Source organism: Hylaeus anthracinus, unplaced genomic scaffold (genome assembly GCF_026225885.1).
Source record: "Hylaeus anthracinus isolate JK02 unplaced genomic scaffold, UHH_iyHylAnth1.0_haploid 11994, whole genome shotgun sequence".
Lineage (NCBI taxonomy): Eukaryota > Metazoa > Arthropoda > Insecta > Hymenoptera > Colletidae > Hylaeus > Hylaeus anthracinus.
The window spans coordinates 1873898-1895942 of NW_026534341.1; the positions used below are offsets into that span (position 1 = coordinate 1873898).

General features: G+C 37.8%; 2 protein-coding genes across 4 annotated transcripts; both read right to left on the reverse strand.

The window, feature by feature from the left end:
- Nucleotides 1-10: 10 nt before the first annotated feature.
- On the reverse strand, nt 11-1388 carry LOC128888326 (cytochrome b5-like). Its single transcript, XM_054145063.1, has 4 exons — nt 1080-1388; nt 448-576; nt 308-384; nt 11-184 (listed from the first exon to the last, which is right to left on the reverse strand). Exons 1-4 carry the CDS (start codon nt 1197-1199, stop codon nt 148-150), a joined length of 363 nt encoding a protein of 120 aa, XP_054001038.1. The 5' UTR covers nt 1200-1388; the 3' UTR covers nt 11-147.
- Nucleotides 1389-4661: 3273 nt separating this feature from the next.
- LOC128888828 (WD repeat and FYVE domain-containing protein 3) lies at nt 4662-21970 on the reverse strand. Of its 3 annotated transcripts, none has more exons than XM_054145981.1 (41): nt 21722-21911; nt 20772-20880; nt 20437-20673; nt 20105-20350; nt 19876-20034; nt 19594-19786; nt 19322-19508; nt 19065-19246; nt 18626-18977; nt 18438-18559; nt 18086-18369; nt 17740-18006; nt 17358-17648; nt 16919-17292; nt 16537-16826; nt 16242-16457; nt 15760-16161; nt 15537-15673; nt 15276-15459; nt 14915-15186; nt 14605-14834; nt 14376-14543; nt 14079-14287; nt 13818-14005; nt 13572-13720; nt 13291-13489; nt 12639-13204; nt 10974-12579; nt 10687-10898; nt 10483-10615; nt 10249-10402; nt 9938-10172; nt 9631-9854; nt 9312-9565; nt 9020-9247; nt 8761-8952; nt 8509-8680; nt 8194-8440; nt 7847-8101; nt 7560-7757; nt 4662-7484 (listed from the first exon to the last, which is right to left on the reverse strand). In XM_054145981.1, the coding sequence occupies exons 2-41, from the start codon at nt 20778-20780 to the stop codon at nt 7370-7372; spliced, it is 10338 nt and encodes a 3445-aa protein (XP_054001956.1). In that variant the 5' UTR covers nt 20781-20880; nt 21722-21911; the 3' UTR covers nt 4662-7369. The 3 variants fall into 3 exon arrangements, with proteins under 3 accessions (XP_054001956.1, XP_054001954.1, XP_054001957.1); XM_054145979.1 differs by having other exon boundaries at nt 8194-8446; XM_054145982.1 differs by lacking the exon at nt 20772-20880 and having other exon boundaries at nt 8194-8446; nt 21722-21970.
- Nucleotides 21971-22045: the final 75 nt, after the last annotated feature.

Below are 22045 nucleotides of genomic sequence, written 5' to 3' on the forward strand. Positions count from 1 at the left end.
CAGAAACAACTTGTACGTATACATAAATTCTTATTCTACATAGGATGTTTACAACTAGCTCAACATGTATATTAGTGGTAAATAAAGAAAATGGAAATAAAAATAAATAAATTAATACGACTCGATCCGCGGCTGGTACATGCTTCGTTACGCGCAGCCTCCGCACAATACTGACCTAAACGTCCTGAAAACATTTTTACTCTCAACTTTTCGTAAAAGGTACTTCTTTCTTTATAGCGATCAATTTTCAATTATCGCCTTCCTCTAACTTCTAACGTTGTATATAAAAAAGATTTCAACGATATACCTTCTCTTTCCCACTTTTGCCATCCTCGTTTGAGCGTTGCTGGAGCCTTTCTTTTTTCTGTTCACCGTTTTGTCTTCCTACAAGGAGAAACGTAATTTATAACTCGACCGAAAACTTCTCGTAGAGTTTAAAATTCTTACGTCCACTAGCTGGCCGATGAGGAAGTCCTTCAACGTGCGTTTGGCGTCCGAGGAGTGGCCAAAATCGTCGAATCCAGCTGTTGCATCTTGTCCTGCGTATTCGTCGATCAATTCTGGACCACCAGGATGCTGCAACCAACGTCGAATACCATTTAAATATAAAATTCAGTTGAGAACAGAATCCAGTACCTGGACTACTCTATGCTTCCGATTAATGATGTTCCTTAATCGATATTGTAGATATGGAATCACTCGACGCCTTCCATGTCACGTTTGGAACAAATTTACGGATCATGGATCGCTTTCAAAAAGTGTTAGATAGACCGAAAAGTAACGTCGTTTCTTTTACATTAGATTCAAACTTTCCAATTTTCTATCATTAATTCGTTATATAATCGCCCTCATTGTCAGCAGCCTTTTGTCACCTAGTGTGCAAATTTTCGAAAATTCAATGAGCCAGAAAAATCAACGAGCTGATAAATGATAAACAAGTATTTAAGGCGGCAAAAACGACATTACTTTCCAGTCCACCTAATATATCAATAATCCTAACACAGATTTCCAAAGAGATCCGTCACCTTGCGTCCGATAATCAGAACACTCGATTCTCACTTTTTTCTTTTTAAGCATACCTTGGCTTTGTAATCGGTGACATCGTAGACGTTGTCGTGGATCACGATCCAGGTCCTTGATCCATCGTTCCCATCGCGTTGCGCTACCTCCTTCAGCGTGTACCGTAACAGTTCACTCATCGTTTCGGAAACTAATGCTCGATCGATCTCGTCGCGTTTGAACGTTGTATAAATCGGATTTAATTGCGCAAACAACTGGAGATCTCGACGCTAGCAGCGAATCCCGAGCGCTCGGACCGATGGATCATTGGGAACAATGCGGGACGAACGATCGCGATCGAACGTAAGGAAAATCTGAATGATAAAAAAACTGACCGTGATCGGTGTCGCGTATGTAGATAAACGGAGATAGCGCGTGTCACGTACTTGATTAGGAATTAATTACGGAATTCCGAGAGGAAACTTTTGTCGTTATCTATTTATAAACACGGTACTTGAGGAAATCCCATTAAGAAATATGATAATAGTGTTAGTTTACTCCTGTTTAACATGCTTCTATTGTGTGTTTTTTTTCTTTTTGTTTTATTTATTACGTGTAGGATCGTCCTATTTCAAGGAATAAGGACGATGATCACCAGTGATCATTGATCCAGTAGATTTTCAAATAACTGACTAAGGAGATTATTCGAAATTTGTGTGTTTCAAAAACGACTCAGTAACAGAGGAGTGTTACAAAGTATCCAAACTTTATAATTAGGGTGATTTCAACTGAATTTATTATCGAAATAAAATTAACGTGATACAATGAAACTATACCAATATATTTTTAATAAATAATAATATATCATTTCTCGCGGAATGTAAGAGTAGAGGATCAATCGCCTCTAAACAGAGAATGTAATTAATACTCGAACGAAACATACTGATAATACTCCATTTAAACTGATAATGAAAATGACGTTGATTACAGTACAGCAAAGGGGGAAATACCACTGTTCGTAATTACGAGTTCATTCGGTTCGAGTTCATGCAACTCGTTGGGAATCAGGAAAACGTCAACTGATGTTCATTGCATAACACAAATCACGATGTAATTATTTGTGATTCCCCGACCAAAGGATAAATACAAAATATGAAATCGAAGTTCGGCGAACCAGTAATTATCTTATAAGTTCTCCATATTTTCCTTGTATGGAATCAAAGTACTTATTCTAAATCATTAATTATACTCCGTACGATTTTAATCAATCATTAAACATTGGAAAGATTAACATCAGCATGCGCTATGGATGTTTTTTAGTTTTTATGTTATATTTTTTTATTATTTTGTAATTAATCTTTGTAACACCTGTATCATGAATGTAATCATATTGTCAACTTTTATTCCCTACTTCCTCTAGCTGTCGATTACAGAAAAATAATAAACTAAATGCTAATAATTTATATTAAGTTTTTATGCCAATAAAGCTACGAATTGTTTATAATAATTCACATTCATTCATTTGACTAGAGTGGTCAAAAAGGTGTCGGCGAACGGTATCACCATCTAGCGGTCGAAGGTTTTCCAACCTACATAGCAAGAAATTATAAATTTTGCAATTATTTACATATACACGTAGTTGAACGTATTGTTAAACATAATATATCATCAATTTGGACCTGTAGCCTTGTATTTATAATACAAGAATGGTTAAAAATTCATTTTAATTTAATGTCGGTAATAAACGGTTAGTGGCGCCGTCAGTGGTGGAACGCCCAAGTTAGTCCTGAATATAGTTCCCTCTTTTGCTAGCAGATGGCGCCACTAACTAATACATCGATAATTATTCCTGCATTTAATAACTATGCACATAAGTGATAAATTAGATGTATTAAGTGATATATTATATTATTATAAAGTAAAGAGTCATACTTATTACGTAATTATCAAAAAAAGAATAATTTTTTTAACGTGTCAGTCGCGCCATCTAGCTGCAGCCGACGGCATACGCAACCGTTTATTACCGACATTAAATTAAAATGAATTTTTAACCATTTTTTTATTATAAATACAAGGCTACAGGTCCAAATTGATGATATATTATGTTTAACAATATGTTAAACTACGTTTATATGTAAATAATTGCAAAATTTATGATTCCTCGCTATGTAGGTTGGAAAACCTTCGACCGCTAGATGGTGATACCGTTCGCCGACACCTTTTTGACCACTCTAGTCAAATGAATGAATGTGAATTATTATAAACAATTCGTAGCTTTATTGGCATAAAAACTTAATATAAATTATTAGCATTTAGTTTATTATTTTTCTGTAATCGACAGCTAGAGGAAGTAGGGAATAAAAGTTGACAATATGATTACATTCATGATACAGATGTTACAAAGATTAATTACAATGCCGTAATTAATATTAAAACTTGATTAAGGCACAGTCCTGAAACCCTGAATGCCTTTGTGATTTATGTTTAAATAATTAAGTTAAATAATTTTTACTTTTGATGTTCGTTGTCTTTACGGCTGATTACAGAATTCTTTTTGTTAACAACAAAAGAAACGCGAAATGTAAAACCTAGACGTGAATTATCCAGAACACCATCTAAAATGGATAGCGATCAAAGTTCAGAAAGTGTTTCTGAATCATCATTAGCTCCTCGTATTTTGACATGATTGGACAGGTTGAATAATAAAATAAATTTGTTACAACTTTGGCCCATTCAATGTAATTATACCGATCAGAGTCTACTATACAATATTTTTGTAAATATCAGCTAACAATATAATAGAACTAACTACCTAAATACAATGTATATATATATTTCTATATGATGATGGTTGTTTACTTGTAATTACTATGCGCCGGTGGGAAATGTATACTAGCGTATGCACAGAACCACACGTTCGAACCCACACGCATCCGTACTTAACATCGGTTATTAGAATATTCCACATGTATGGTTTTCTAAATTCTACTTATCATACATTTTCACGTGATTAATACGTTTTATGCTTTTTTTTTTGTACACTTCTATGTATATACAATCTGAGGTCGAATTATACGTTTTTACGTATACGAATTATACGCACGTACGCCTCATCATTGTGTCGTAATTACGTATACTCTAACACATGACATTGTAAAATTACTAGCAGCTTGTTTTCTTCCCTAATGTTTGAGAAAATACAATCTTATGCATTCTGACGAAACGATTCTTTTTTTCTGACAGTCTCTTGTAAAGTTATATAATCGTTATAGTTATATAATCGTTATAGCTATACAGATGTTAGACAACGCATTTGCGATTCGAGTTAGTATGATAACTGATGATAACAGAATTAAAGGAACCGGAACAAGTTAAATCGTATCGTAAAATTATATTATTGTACGGACACAAGAGCAAAGCAATATTGTCGAATTGCATTATGAAATTAATTTTACATTACGTAATATGTATTCGTACATGATGTTATTAAACTTATAATATTTATGGGTAACACGATGTATAAATACGTATTATGCAAGTTTGCCTTTTAATCGTTCCTATTTAGACATTACGTAGTACAATCATTGTTCAATTTCGAATACATTATAAAACCAACCATCGCTCCCTTGATCGTAATAAAATGTAATAAAATACACGATAAATTTTATATAAAGATCTATTTTATAATACATGTGGTACATAAACGCCAACGCATTGAAATACGAATACAAATAATACTGTTAAAAATCATAAAAACAAAATTTTGCTTGCCAAATTAAGATTAATGGGTACCCAATGCATCTGACTAGAAATTATACTTGCTTCTGCATTTCATTTCTTTGTTCTAATTATATTATCTACATGGTAATAATTCCTAGTAAAATAATACATTTGTAAGTAGTTAGATTCATCCTGCTCTCATTTAAGTTGTCTTTGTAAATCACTTTGGCTTATAGTGAAGGGAATTAACAAGAAACCCTCCGGGAAATGAATTTCAATCATTGGTTGATTACTGTTATCTGCAAGCCTTCCAATTCCAACGCAGAACTAAGTATAAGCTTTGTTTTGTCTGTATATATGTAGGAGTACAAAAGTAAGGATAATTGGCAATGTTTTATTAGAACTGGCATGTAATAATGACACACATATTAGCATAAGATACGTGGTAAATTCTTCTTCATGCATCTGCATAATTAAGAGACTTTTCAAGTGTTTGAAATTCGTCCAAATTCCCAGCATTACCTACACGTTTTGACCCTCGTATCAAACGCATCCTTCCTGAAAGAATGCTCGTTAAACATTGTGCTCTTAATGAATTTCACTAGCGAACAGCTCGGCACTAGTAAACATTGTAATACCACGTTGAAACGACATTTTTCATCGTTTGCATTTCACTCGTTCTCAGTTTGTTAGTCGTCGCGTTATCCCTCGGTCTTTATAAAATTTGTGCCTTTAGAAAAATGGAAGTGTATCGATAGAATACAAATGGTAGAATTTGTTATTCGTACAGGGAGACATTTCTCTTTTTTTTTTCTCTTTTTTTTTGTAATTTAATACCGCGATCTTTGCATTTATACAAATTCTGTTGCACGTTTAGTCGGAGTTCAGGTATTCTTCCTAGCTGTTAGATAAACTCAATTGCCCAACGAAAAGTACGTAACGTACGGTGATTCTTTTTCAAAACTCTATAAAATTCTTATACAAGAACACGGTTTTTGTTGTTGTTGTTGTTGTTGTTGTTGTTGTAATTTACCTCTGTTTCCACGATTAATTTTACAGATACGGTCACGATATATAATATGAACATTGTGAACAAACGAGCGTATTCCACATTTACCACATTGTTTAGAATATATTTAATTATTTACTGCTGGTTTTAGAGTCTATGGTTTCATTTAACCGACTTACAGTTAATAACACTTTTATGTCATTGAAGGTATTGTCTATTATAAAGTTACGAGTGTTACACCTGTTGAGGCAGCGGTCACAAACGGTGAACTTCAAACTGTGTGTCTTGTTTGCTTGTTTTTTTTTTTTATCGAATCGTAATACATGTATTCTTAGCTTTCCAAGCCAATAAACGTTTCTCAATTCTATGAAATGGAAAAATAAAAGACCTGCCTTTTCGTGATACGCGATGGTAAGTTATACACCATCGACGATCCTTAAAACCGATCACACCGGGTATTATCACTGCGTTATGTACAGAACATTATCGTAAAAATAAAGAAATAACGTTTTATGGAGTAGCAATTACGGTTAAAACGTAATACAAAAGTGTAGCAGTAGGAGTAATACACGGTATAGATATATAATTTTTTTTTTTTTTGGTAAATCTGATAAATATTAAATCTTATATTTTTCCATTAACAATATTGACATCTTGTATACTATTTTACTATAATTTAAAATAAATATTAACAATAATTATCTAATACAGTCAGATACGACAAACAATGTAAGCGTTCTGACAGGGAAATTAGTCGCCTAAATAGTATAACATTATACTTACATGTACGGAATGTTATACTATTATATATATATATATGTATATATATTCATTATATAAATAATTATCAATGATCACGTTTGAAATTTATTGATCGTATATGTTCGTTTAATTAAAAGTAGGAAAAAATAATCACAGAATAAGTTTGTTAAATAAAGTCCGCTATACATTATTGTGTTTATAGAGGTTCTGACAATGATCTGTTTTGGTTAAAATATAAAGTAAATAAATAAAAGAGAGCCCAAAGTTTACGTCAAATGTACAACAGAAGGCGACTGTACATATTATGCTCAGGCATCGTAAAGTACAAACACACACACGATGTAAAAAAGTATCAGAAAAAGGATCGAGATTCAGGGATAGTAAAAAAATGAAGAACATATTTGCATCTTGTAATGTGTGCATTCCCTATGTCGCATAAATTGTCCGAATATCGTCTTCAAAAATTCATCGAGTATAAACCTGTCGATGAAGCGAAGCAGGCCGATCATTCGTAGGAAATATCCTAGTTTATTGGAATTATAGTAAACGAAAATTATATTATTTATAGTCAGAAAATATATAAAAGAAAAGTAGAGGAACAAGTAAAATAATAGTTCCAGTTCGCGTAACTGAGAAAATTGAAGACAACGATTGCACGAAAGATTGAAATGCAGCGATCAGTTCTCCTGCCTCGCTAGTAGAAATGCAAGTCTTATGCAAGATACGAAAGTGAGATATGAAGGCGCGCTTCATCATTTTTTTTTTCTCACGAGAATACGAGTAAAGACGTAAATGAGGTACCCGTGATTATGTATGTACATTCAAGCTGTACCCACTCTCGAACCGGTTACTTACACGAGACTGTACTATACTGCTATATTAAGCGCTGCTCTCAGCAGAATGTTGAGAGCGTAATGACGAATAACAACCTTGACAAACTCTAACAGGCTTTAAAATCCCGAGTCTCGATATTTTCGACTCGAATCGGCTGCATCTGTATGGAAAAAGATAACCTCGCATTAATAACACGCGTAATTGTATGCATCAAATAGTAACTTTAAGAACTTACTTTGAACAGAATACTTGTCCACAGTTGCGACAGTGATGTCTTCTCTCGTAAAGATTAAATCTAACCCCGCAGCCAACGCAACAATCTGCTCCTTCGTCTTTGAGCCAGTGATCGGCAACCGTGCGTCCTGGTTGCTCGCACACGCTCCATGAAAAGACCCTCCCCCTCGTATCTCCTACATACACCGTTCTGTGATCTCTGCAGATTAATTAAAAACGCTATGCTCGAATTACGAAAGTTATGCGAGGGCTAATTCTATTTCTCATCCTTCATAATAAATTGTTTACCTTGACACAGCGAGAGCTGTTATAGACGCTGGTTCCGTGTTATCCTTCCGGTCATACGCGGTGTGCATCGTTAATTTACTTCTAAACACTAATTGCCGTTGCCACTTGAAACCGTCTCTTAAGATATTTTGTGGATTGATTCTTTTAGGTTTGGTGTCAGCTTCGGTGACCATGACGAAGCTGTCCGTTAAGCTCGTGTCGCTTTTACTAGCCCGTAATGCTCCTTCAGAGTCTCCGACAATGCTGGCTGACTCGCTGTAAAAATATTTTCTACCTATTATACCATGGTCGAATACTAAAAAACGATGACTGCAAATATTCAAAAGATGTTGAAGTCGTCGTGTTACCTTGTCTGTGTACCCTCGCTATCTGCGCGTCCTCCACCCTCGCTTTTACGAAACATGGGATTTCCTCGACTTTTTCTTCTAAGTACAACAGTCGACGTGTTATTATTCTGCGGTGATGGTTTGCTGGTGGAACCGTTGCTCGACTCGTTATCCGAGCATTCTTCTTTCTCTTCGTGTAATCTGGATGCTTCTTTAGAATTCTCAGGTTCGGAGAGACTGCTCTCTGATCCGCTTTTCGCAAGCATAGCTAAAACTATGAACGATTAAAAAAAACATATACGATCATATCGATACTATTTTTGAGGTTATTTTTACCTGATCCCTCGGCAGAAATGCTCATCTGTTTAACTAGTTCGTGTACCCGTTTCTTTGTAGTTTCATTCTGACTTTCACTTCTACTCGACTTCGGGTTTTTCTCCTTCGCGGTTGCGGCTTCTTCTGGTTTCTCTTCTTCTGCAGGCACTTGCACGTAATCCATCGACCACATCTAGAAACCATACAACAATTTCTCTTAACCAATAAGGAAACGTTCCCTTGTAACGTTAAGACGCACAGAAACATTCTTACTCGAGCTACGCCGTCAGTCGATCCCGTCATGATAACGTTCTGCGAATCCCATTCGTGAGTTTGACTGAAAGCAACGCATAAGATTTGTTGCATCCTATCAGCTCGGCCAACGCATGTATTAACGCTCGCCAATTCTTCGCCATTGATGCTCCACACGTGCAGCCATGTTGCCGCGCAGGTAGCTATGTCTCCCTGTAAGAAATAATTATAGAGCAAATTGCAAGAAATGAAGAAATTGTATTCGACAGTTTAGGCACACCGTCAATTCGTTTATAGCTACTGCGGCCACTGGTCCCGCGTGTCCTCTGAGTTGGCGAACGAACAAGCATCGAGATAGATCCCATATAATTGCCGTTCCATCTCGAGATCCTGATACTATCACGTTGTACGCTGGACTCGATGACAAACACGTGACGGCGTCGGTGTGACCGTACAGACATTGTTTGATAGACAGTTGCCTCTTGGTGTACTCCCAAACCGTCACAACCTGTTGAAAACGGTGTTACCTGTAAAAGCTGTTCTGTAAACATGAAATTCAAACGACAACTTACGGAGCTTGTGCCAGCGGTTACTATCAGTTTGGAAGACGGGCAAACGCAAGCAACTATCTCTCCGCTGTTTTGCATCATAGCCTCGCAGACGAATATCGCTTTGTCGCTATCGTAGTTTCCTATTCTGAGGGAGTGATCCGCGAAACCCCATGCGACGTACTTGTTATACGTAGGCGGAATCAGCGTTTTATTTTGTTCAACGGCCAATACTGCTTTGTCTATGTGCAGTATCTGTCCGACGGGACCCTTTAATTCTGAAAAAGATGAATACTCAACGTTAGAAAACACTAAGGTGAAGCCCGAAATACAAGTAACGAACCTTTGATAGGCTGAAGCGATGGTTTCAAGTTATCAAGATTATGGAAGAACAATTTGTCAGACGTGGTTATGCTTAAGCCGGGAGTGATTGGCCCAGGGTCGATAACACTGGTCCTTTGTGTCATTTTCTTAGCCGGGTGTGGTTTTTTAAACAATTGTTTCGGTATTTGCCCAAAATTGTTAATGAACCCGATGGTCGCATTTTTTTTCAAGGGATCATCGATACTAGAAGAAGGATACCGCGTTTAGATTGACGAAAGATAAATTACTAGTATATTCTTAAGAAATAAATATCAAGGAAAACGTACTTGTAAATGTCCACGTTGCCTTCGTAGAACAAATGGTGAAATACATTGACAGCTTCAACCGCAGCTGGACCGTTTTGTTTGCAACCGAATATCAAGTCGATCCATTGGTGAAGGTGTTGCGAGACGTAATCGCATTCCAAAGCGAGTCGATGCGCGCGTATGAATTCTCGTGGATCCTGCTTTGCCCATGGTGGAAGTACAATGTCTCCCAATTGTACACCACTCTGTTTAGAACCTGAAGGAATAATTTGTAGCGTTAATCGTGATTGTTCTATTAACGACTCGGTAGAACACGAGCGCAGGGTAGTCACCTAAGTCAAAGTGATTCGAGTTGACGAGAAATTCTGGAAGGTAAAAGAACTCCGGTATGAGCTCCTTCACATCGGCCATATTATGTTTAGAAGCGGAAAGCCAAGCTTCCTTTATACTATTGAACATTCTGTCCGCCAGATCAAAATGTCCACCCTAAATGATAATTCCAAGGGTTCTCTATCAGTATACCCAGCAACGCAATTTAAATTGATAACGAATTTGCCTTTACGAACCTGTAATCTAAGAAAATGTTGCGTGAACGGCTCCATTCTCACCAAGTAAGAACATACAATCATCGCTGAAGAGTAATGTGTTCCGTAGTGGTAAGGAGGTGTTTCCCCATGCGGATCATCCCATTCTTTGTATCTGAATTGAACGTAAATATAAAAGATTAAGTCATTCATTTAGTATCCTGTACGAGGTTAATACCTAAGTACCTTTTTTTGAACTGCAACAGTCGTTCCGGGCTCTGCGCGCCCATAGGTTTACCAAAGTCTCTGAACGTTGCTGGATCAGTGAGATCCAACTCTTCGCTATCGTAGTCGGCCAAAATCCAAGGAAATATCGGGTACTGCATCAAGTCATTGTAACTACGACCAGCTAAAGTGTTGAGATGCATCAAGTATTGAAAATTGGATATCTCGCCTCTCTGAAAAACGGACATTTTCATTAATCGTAATTGAATATATAGACTAGAAAATTCATTGTTATTTTAAATACCCACCACCCATCGTTGGGTAACCGAAGTCTCGCCTATCAGGTTCGATAAAAGACCTGTAGCCTGTTCTACGTTCGCTGTTCTCTTCTGGCCGGCCACAGACTGTTGCGCGCTGTCAGCGATCGCCGTTGCGAAAGTCATAAATCTCTGATAAACTTTGTTTCTCACTTTACGCGGAAACGCTAACAAATAATTTCTACCGTCTCCGCTGAATACCTCTAATGCCATCGGTTGTAATAGATATCTTCTTTTGTGTACCTCTCTGATATCTTCGTAATTAAATTTCGAGCATTGTCTCATCGCTCTAGATCTTCTAGGAGACCCAGGGGATGGCAATATTGGTTCGTAAGCCTCGGGTAAACTCTCAATATCCCTTATCTCTCTGGACTTTAGCAGCGTGAATCCGTCAATCACGTAAAAGTGTTCTTTTCCAAATAAGAGCAAACCTTCGGTCGTGTCTAAACCTTGAATTCTGGCACATCTGAACATGTGACTTATCTTCTCGTGTTCCTCTAACAGCCGTATCAAAGTTTGATTGTCTGGGACGGTCTGATTATTTTCTTCTTCTTGCTCGTTGTCCTCTGGTGCTTCGTCTGGCTCGCTTGCGTGACGTTCCAGCGTACAGGGTACCATTGGAGGTTCGCTTTCCGTGGAACTTTCGTTGACGTTTAATGGAGTGTCGTCGATAACAGGATCTCGTTCCCGTTCGAACATGCCGGATGAATTACCGAGTTGTTTCAGATAATATTCCTTACTGTCGGTGCTTGTTGCTACCTTGTACTTCAGTTGTTTGTTATCAGGATGTTCCAATTCAGGTCGGTACGGGTAATGTATATAAAAAAGCTCGTTTTTCATCATCTTTTTTCTCATCCTACACGGACCCTCGGTCATATCTAGCATCCATTTATCAAGCCTGGTGGGTGTCGGTGGTCCCCACAAACCGCGTTCTCTCGTCAACTCTGTTTCGGTTTGCAACCATTCTTGATACACGTATCGCTGAGTATGTTGATTAGTCTGTATATACTGCAACCGCTTTCCTGCGGCAAGCTCGCGGACCAGTGCAATGTGTTGCTCTGTCCACTGTGCTACTGTGTTCTGATGTAATCTCAGCCTGACACGCACAGATTCCTCTTTACGGACTTTCGTTCGACTTGCTAATCTCGTCAAACCACCCGTTACTTTTTGAATTTTCGATTGTATTTGATTGTGAAGTTCCCAAGGAACCCTGTACGAAGCTTTCCTTTCCATGACAACGTAATTCAACCAAAGCCTGGTCGCAGCTTCATGCATTTGATCCCTCACTAGCGATAACTCAGGGGCGCGTTCGTTACCTACAGGCGCTGGAAGTGTGATTTTAAAAACTTCCTCTATGGCAGGTTTCTTGCATACGTATAACTCTTCCCAAACTCTTGTCGCAGCGACGGCCATCAAATTATGACCTTGATGAGACGTAAGCCTATCGTCACTGGCTTCGACTTGTGGATTAAGGTGCCACATTGTTCTCATGTTTGTATCGAGCGTAACTTTGACGTCGGTTGTTAGTTGTAGTAAACAGTAAGTTAAACAACTGATGAATTCCAATTCGTGGTTACCAGCACCAAAGACTAACAACCTGCGAAACGATATCTTATAGTAAAACTCAATGAAAATATTAGGAAAGGTCAATGTTACCTATGAGTTGTGAGCTTATGTAGTGCTTCTAATACAGCCATTTGATCGGCTATCGAATCCGTTGGTCGTGACAGCAAAAATAGTATCGTTCTGTTCAGACAGTGGTGAAGACCTTCCATACTAACGACACCAGGCCGTCGTTTTGCTTGTCCAATTAATTTGACAATGAAATCGAACACCTCGTGTGGGTCTTTTGTCAATGCGCCTTGCCACAATTTATCTACTATTCTGGCTGCGACGTAACACACGTTGTTAGTTATATTATTGACCGAGCCTCCAGGGACTACAGGTAACGCCGCTTGTTCTCCAATTAAAACATCTGCGGCTAGTAGATGCTCCATTAGAATAGACAGAATCTCCGTCTGATAGCGCGTTTGCTGTCCAGTAGAAGCGTGTTCTGGCCATGCTTCCAATACCAGGTCGATAGCTGGCGGAGATTTCGCAGTGACTGGCAAAGAAAGGGAATCTACCACGATTACTCGTAAAAAGTCCATAACAAACTTTTTCGCTGGATGATTCGTCAAGCCGACATCCTTTGATGGAGATCTCACCAATACCGGTTCTTGCTAAAATAACGAAAACTTATAATGTTAACTAATATTGATTTTACAGTCAATGGAAAAAATACTCGTGGTCGATGTGTAAAATTAACCTCGTCTGCTGGAGTACTAGCTCCGCTGCTATCTTGGCTGGAACTTGTAGGTTTCGGGAACAGAGTACCAGCTAATGCGCCCAACACTTCCGCAGACATAAACACTTGCATGAAGTCCGTAAAATTATGATAAAGGAAGAACAGGAACTGTATTATTGTCACTGGATAATCGCTTAACCAATCTGGCAGGGACTCAGGACTGTTAAATAAAAAATGAGCGAGTTAACGAAATTTTTTAGAGAACATACGAGTTTGACTTTGTTTTGATTGTAAACGCTTACTTGACCGAGTAATTATTCAGCATTGTTCGCACCATAGCTAACAGGGTAACCACGGCTTCGGGGCAAAGATTAATTCTACTCGCAAATGATGACAAAGTATGGTTCGCCGGAACGCCGAACAGGAAGTTCCACACGTTATCCAAATCGAGCTATTATTATAAAACACAGGACGCTTGTTACATTTACGTTTAGTTCAACCATTATTAGAGTAGAATAGGGAGTGAAAATGTTCTTGGAATACTGAACTTTTAAAATGACTTTCGAATCTGTAGGCAATAATTTCACGGGTTGTCCCATCATAAGAGCGATAAAAAGAAAGTATAACTCTGGAACAAGGTCTACGTGCTGCGGTAATAACCATCCCAAATGTTGAAATCCTGGTACGTGAAGACCGGATGGCTTGCTTTCCCCACCTGACATTTGCTGGTGACAACCTAAGAAGAATTTAAAAATAGAAAATAGTTATGTACTACTTAACCTACGAATTTAATTTTTTCAGGCGAATACCAAGAGCTAGCGCCATTTTATTGTGATCCGTGTGACGCAGCCAGCTACCGTTGCTGGTTCCTTCTTTAAACTTCTGTAATATCGGTTGAACGGAACAAACAGCCACTAAAATTCGCAACCCCCATATCACTGTTGTACTATGAAGCCCAGATTGAAGAAACAGTAATATCCAATCTAAGCCTAACACTTTAGATAATTCCTCGCACATACTGAAAAATATTATTAAATTTAAATAAACGATCGCACATTTGCTTTCCGTTTTTCTCCACGGTAACACTACGTTAGAGGACTTCTTACTTTATATTTGGCTTGGGACCATTAAACAACAAAGAATGCAAAAGTTGTAAACAACGGTTTCGTAAAAGTATGTGTTCCCCCTCCCCTTCCTTGTTTCCTTCGCTTTCTCGAAGAATTAAATGCTTCTCCGAACTTTGAGGCAACGTAGCTACGATAAACTGACCAAACCTACGAGAAAGGATTAATATTAATATTAATGATTTCAATACGTAAAGATGCAACAAATTACCATAGTAAATCAGCTTGTCTCGGTTGACTTAGTAGGATACTGAGTAAGGCGAGTAGAATTTGCCTCGTGGTACTTTGTTTTACATCGCTTAAAATGTGCAACAATTTATGCACTAATTGCAAATCCCTCATTAACCGTAAGTTTGTTCTTTTCTCGCTTGATTCTGCAATTAATTCGTACAAATGTTCCAATAGCGATCTTAATAGTTCTCCCGGTGCTTCATGCCAGACCTAGAAACAATTTGAAACTCTTTTCTTATAATGTTTATTTCTAAGCTAAAAAACTTGTTAACGATACAAAGCAATCGTACTTGCAAATCGCACAGAAGATCCTGAAATGCTGTGACGTTAGGTATCGCGCTAGTTTCTCTGCCGCTGTCCACTGTACCGACAAGACTGAACGTAAGATGGAGTATGTGACTATTTAAAAGAGGACATTTCCTTCGTAGTAACATTGCTAATGTCTGATATCCTCTTCGACGATCCATTTCCTGCTGGGCCGCCTGATTGGATCTCACGACGCAAACTAATGCCTTAACCGCAGCGTATAGAGATTCTACATCTTGCGCCATGGCTATTAGACCTATAGAAATGAAAGTAAATTATGAATTGAAATTACTCTTGGACTAGTTTTTCGATACGTTCATAAAAGAATTACTATCGCAAAATTACCTAATAACACCGAACAACCACCCACATTGTCGATCATTGTGGCTACTGGTCGAGGACTAAAAACACGAACACCGAGATAACCAACAACTACCCCTCCTAGTGCTCTTGCTGGTCCGCTAAGATGTCCTGCTGAATTGTGAAGGACCCTAATAGGCGTGGCATTTTCGTGTGATGACATACCAAGCTGTTCGAAAGCGATACGATTCGATTAATAACACATGAATATTGGTTTACATAAATAATACAAAAAATCGTGCATACTTGTTTAGCAATTGACTTATTATCAGCGCGGCTATAAACTTTCCTAATTTTAGCTAGCGTTAATTGAGACATCGCTTTGGCATTTAATCCAAATACAACTTTCTCTTCCGCAACGAGAGGCATCAAAGGTTCTTGAACTGAAATTTAAGAAAGAACTGTGTTTGTATCCGAGTGATACTTGTGATTGCGATCATACGAATTCGTTCAGAATTAAGACAAATACCTAATAACTGTGGAGCTTGTAGGCTACCCATATAATGTGGGCCTAATTTAAACAGTGTCGCTATACTTTGCGAATTAAACACTTCTTCTACCAAGTGACACGGTCCCTGCTTCCATGCCAATCTAGAGTAGCGTCGCCAACAAGGAGGCGTACCTATGTACCCGTATACTGGCGAAGCTACCGTCAAATTCGCTGCTCCTCCTCCAGGAACTTGCGTAATATAGTGAAGCTTCTGACTGTGAATGTGTTGACCATCCAGATATAACGAGAAGCTTGAATTTTTTAATACAGCGCGGTTTAATACTATAGCTATGTGATGCCATTGTCCTTCGTGGAGTAAGTCGGGACACCAGACCCTTGCACCACATTCACCGGTTCCTTCTGGTTCCCATTCGCCTACATCTAAACGAATAATCATTTTGAATTTCAACTATACGAATTTTAATTGATATGTATACATTGTACACGTTGATAGAGCTTACTTTGCGGCATCTGCGTTTCCTGCGTTGATACGATAATAGCTTTATCTCGAGCACTGAGAACCGCAGTTAGACAGATCAAATCTCTCGCTGATTGTGGAGTACGCACTAAGGTTAATAATCTTACACAGTGAGGATCAGTTCTAGAATCGCTAAATTTATCAACGCATATCCATGTACTATAGGTTAGTCCAGTTTGCGGAGGAAACAATCTATCGCCTAGAAAATGTTTGTATAATTACATTTGTAGAATGTATATACATCGTAGTATGCTTACATTTAGCGAGTTTACATTTACCTGAACCAATTCCACCGAGTACGCTACTGTCAGCAGCCACTACCGTAGGCGGAGTTGTACTTTGTGGTGCGACGCTGGGTAAATATAAACATGCAAATCCTTCTGCACTCATATCAAGTTCTACGAAAGGTGGTAAAGTACAAGACCCATGGGCGCGAAAATCTTTCGGTGTTGTCATTGACACTAAAGTTTTAATGCGAGTCAGCGGGACAGGTCCGCCTCTAGGTTTATTTGGTTCAATGTCATCGAGTGATATACAACATAATGGATCACCCAAGCGTAAAAATTCTCTGTAATTAGGTATGCATGTGTTATATACAAGTTCCAAGTGTCTCATCCTGTATAATGAGTGGTTCTGCGATAAAATTATTTTACATCTTACCTAAGGTCACGTGGTTCTAAAGATTGTGCCGCGAGTCTTTCTATAATATATTGTAACGGCTGATGAAGGGGATGCGTTTCATCTTGCAATGCAATTCTCCCCATCGATAGCAATTCACCAGCCATCCCAGCTTCGCACATTATTTGTTGATTTCTTTCCGAGCGCACCAAACTTTTAATGATTTCCGCTATGTACAATTGCAAAGCTAGAGCCATTTGTATATTGGATGGTTCCGAAACTGATGGAAGCAAGTGTAACATTCCGACAACTATGCCAGGGTGTACCACTATTGGCTCGGGAGTAGGAGGACTCAGATTTAAAGAGTTTATGACAGTTCTCTTACCGCTACCCGGAGAATCAAAAGATTTTTGTTGCTAAAAATAAATATACGATATAGCGCAAGTCAACGTACGTTCTAAAATGTGAATTGCAAATTTACCTCGACGCTATTTTGTTTATGACTCGGCGACCTCATTCCTAAGCCTGCCAAATTTGGCTTATCGAAAGAGTCGAGCGCTACATCGTAGAGAAGACGTAGCAATAAACATGCATACGCGAGCGTCTTTGGCATGATGTCTGGGAATATGGGTTCTAATACACTCCCAGTAAATAGCAACAATAACATGTTGTGGTAGTTCGTGGTTGGTATTAAATCTATTTCCTTAAGTTTCGTTTGTGTCGAGAAACACCCAAGAAGTCGTAGAGTGTCACACAAACTCGATTGGCATATCTATACAACGATCATTACATTTTAACGGGTTACTATAAATTTACAAGTTTGATTTACAAATTTGAATTAACAATAATAATCAAAAATTCACCTCGTGATGGAAAAATTTCGCGTTCGCTGGTTCGAATCTCATAGCTGTACTTATTGTGTGAAATACGACGTGTAAGAGTGTCAGCAACTGTGTCTCTTCCTGTGGTGTTCGTTTTATTACGTCGTTGCAAGGTTCTATACCATCGGATCTTTGCGTACCCAATTGACCTTCCAAAGATACTAAAACGGACATCACGTAAACAAAACCTCCCACTTTCCGAAAGACAGTTCTGGTTCGGTGCGACTCCCTCAAGCAAGCCAACAAAGACTAAAAAATCACAATATTTTATAATATTTGTAGTATCATTAAAAATTTTAATGATTGCTATTAGTATCCGGAAACAAACTTTTAATATATGCGTCTTTAAGACTAAGGCATGGGAAGGTGCTGAATGCATGACACCTAGTAATGTAGCCATATCATCGTCTCCCCCTGCACTAAGTATTAATTCTCTAACAATGCCAAGCGCTTGATATCGACAGTCTGTGTAGGGCACGAGATTATGAGCGCAACGCGCTCCGCCGCACTCCCTGAAGACATTAGCATTTTGAACATTGCCTGCTAATAATGTCGTCAGAGCTTCCATTACTAAGGCACCCAATCGTTCATCTTCTGGGCATATTTTGTATTCTAAAAGAAAAAAAAATATTCGATCACTTCGAATTTTCACGGAAAACATAAAAATAATGAATCCCCACCTAATCCTTGATCATGCGCAGCTTGCTTATCCTTAAGTAAAGTTGCGTAACGGTGAAGACACGTAACAAACACTTCTAACATACCTACTTCTCTGTACACATCTTTAAATATATTGTTATGTCTAAAAGAAGACAACCGGTTAGAAACCAATAGAGAAAATTTAACCGGGATGTACTTGGTATATTACCTGAGTATATTGAGGAGTGTTTCCATGCACAAGATACTGCAGCTAGTCGAATTATTCGTTTTTAATAGTATAGACAAAGATATAAGTTCCTTGCAAGGCACGAAATTAAGTTGAAACACTATGAATTCTAGCAACTGAAAGAACTTTTCTTGTATTTCTCGATTTTTTAAGTGGATCTTTTCTGCGAATTCGGACAATGTGTACTGTCCCTCGAGTATAAAATAATTGGCATTATCACTGTGATATACGCTAGATATTGCATCGAGGATAGTACAACATAAAAGTGGTGAATTAGACTTTACAAATACGGATTGTAGTACTTGGAACGCTTGGATATTTCGAACACTTCCTCCTGTAATAACAGCAATACTTTAAAGTAGAATTTTCTTAGTAGAAGATTACAGTCTAAGATAATTTTTGCATGATTAAATTATTATACCTCTGTTACTTGGTTGAGGTAAAGTAAAGCCAAGCATCTGAAATAAAGATCCCATGCTAGCTTGACTTGGCTTCAATTCTGTATGACCACACATCGTTAAAGATGCCAGCATAAGAACTAAATTCCGAATGGCATCCTGTGCTTCCGCTCTACTATCTTGTTCTAATCTCGATGGAGCGTGCCTGTAAAATATACATATTTATAAAATACGGAATAAATAACTGTATCCAAGTTAGCAAATCATTTCCAACTCTTACTTCAATAAAAATTCCGATAGAAACATATATCCTTGACAAGCGCGAAAATCGTCCAGAAGCGTTTGCGATACTTCACTGGAATCTTTTAAAAAACAAAATACCGTGACGAACATTTCTACTACTTCCAATGGTGCCAGCTCAGGTACACGTTGCATATTATCAACACAAAGTGCTATACATCCTTTATCTATAATTTAAATGATATTATTTAACACAAAATCAAATTATACGAAAAACTGCCGTAACTATCATAAATACAAAGAGAAACTTACTGTGGATGTAGCTCACTACATTCTGGGTAAGTCCATGTCGAGATAGAGTCATTAATACTTCTGCCGCGCTTTTACGCCACATCACATTGTAGTGAGGACACCAACTAGTTATTGCTGAGAATAATAACGTAAGGTCATCTTTACGGGCGAGCTCTTCCGCTGGATACGGATGACTACATAATCTCACCAACAACTGTGAATTAATGGTAGATCAATTGTGCGATTAGGAAGTTTACCGACATATTAAGGTATATTTAAGACAATCAAGAAACAAATATTTACTTGAACAAATATTTTCTGTAACAGTATTCTACGTTGCTTTGGAGTAAATTCGCTATTCGTATCTGTAATATCGGCTTCGTCCTCGATCATTTCAGGCAAATCGAAAAATAAATACAAACATTTTACCAATGTCGACGGGACAGAAGCGGTAGTCATGGCCTGATAAAGTATACAAATCGTATTAGTATTAATATTAACAACAAAAGCAGCGTATTTATGTCAGCCGTACCTGTATTAGAGAAGTATCGCCTGCTGCAAGTAAATTCAGCGCGGATAGTAGCATCCAACCATTGCTCGACTCCTCGCTGTTTTCAATTTCTAAAAATTTTACAATGGCACAACTTGCTGTTTCAGTACTTTGATTGCTTGCCCTTCTCCTAATTTCAGACACCATTAATCTAGACACTTGTTGTGTAAATGCCAGAATGTCCCAAAACTTCTCGCTCATATCACCTGCTGGACTAGACCCAAATACCTAAAAATTGTATTAGTTTTATTACTTGTTATATATATGTTAAATATGTACACATCTGCTGATACCTTTAAAGCATGAGAACTTACTTTGCAAAATAATGGCAACATATTATATAGCTTATCATCGCGCTCAGCATCTGAGAGGGGATGCAGAGGATGGGTATACTCAGAAAAAAGTTTCTTAAGGTGCATGAGACCCAATGCGGTATGCTGAGGATTTGTAGCTCCCACGCAATCATCTATACTGCCGGCACTGCTAGAACCCATTCCTCCGACGCTGGTACTCCCTCGTAACTTACGCATTATGTTCATACTTATAATTTGCTAAAAAAATACAAAATAGAAATTATACATGATGCTATTAAATAAAGATTAAGGTTCCATTAAATAAAACATATGGTTCTAGTACAGTTGAAACTTACATTATCCATTTTAGGATGGATATTACACAGATTATAATTGTTACATTTTATATGTTTCACAGAATGAAACCTACACTCTCAATTCATTGGTGGTTTTATAAGATACAGTCTAACAATGTAAAGCATCTTGTAAGAAGACACGTAACAAATCTTTATTATACCCTAGCAAAAAATTAATGAAATAACAGAAATACAATATAAAGTATAAAACTGATAACAATAGAAACTTTAATTTCGTGTAAGTTGAAGTAACATGGAATCATCTGTGACATTATGATACATATACATATATATATATAATTTGTTAATATTCGTAGTAGTCATATCATACAAATTTTGTGCAAACGAGATCAATCGTCATTGGTCTTTCAATTATTAAGGAATACCAAAAAACCAATAAATCATAAAAGAATATTTTAGAGCGTTGTGCGAAGACAAAGTAACGCGAATATACGTTACCACGGCGATAATATTAAAAATGATCAAATACTCGGTATCGTGTACTGTTGTACGGCAAGTATATTCGAAAAAAGACAAATATGGAAACCGTGAAAAGAAAACCGCACAAAAAAATCAGTGAACGTTAAAACAGTAATCGTTCGATCCGTTATAGCTTATTGTGCTGTCATTCGAAATGTTAACATATCGAAGAACATATAACAGGTGAAAATGGCACATAGTGGCGTCAGACGAATGGAAAACATTGTTTCACGATTCATCGAACACGACCAATCAATTTTTCGCGCGCGTGTCACGATAATTTTTTCACTTTCAATCGGTGACAGTGACGTTCATCGAACGCTCGGCTCAATATTTACGTCTGTCGCCTGTCAAAATGTCAAGCTAGGGTGGTCGAATATAAAACGACTCTCCGTAACCGCCCACGATATTTCGCGTACAAGAAACGCGCGAACACACGACAGACTCGCTGATAACAGATCGGCTATTACCTGGAACGCGTCGCAACCCAGGAAATTCTACATTTTCTTTCGGAAAATTACTATTTCTGTGAGAGTATTTAATATTTCAGTGGTAGTAGCCATCTTCGTATTCGACGGTCGAATTTCGACCCTCCACGGCCGACGCGATACGTCGATAAATATCACGTGACATCAATGGTCGCGAGATTCTTCACTTTTCGAATCCGTTGAAAGAGTATCTATTTAAAACGATAATTCGGGGATTTTTATTTTAAATAGTACCAAACGAATTTATTTATACATATAGGGGGGATGTATTTTTACTCGATCGATACTTTGATAACCTAAGAACAA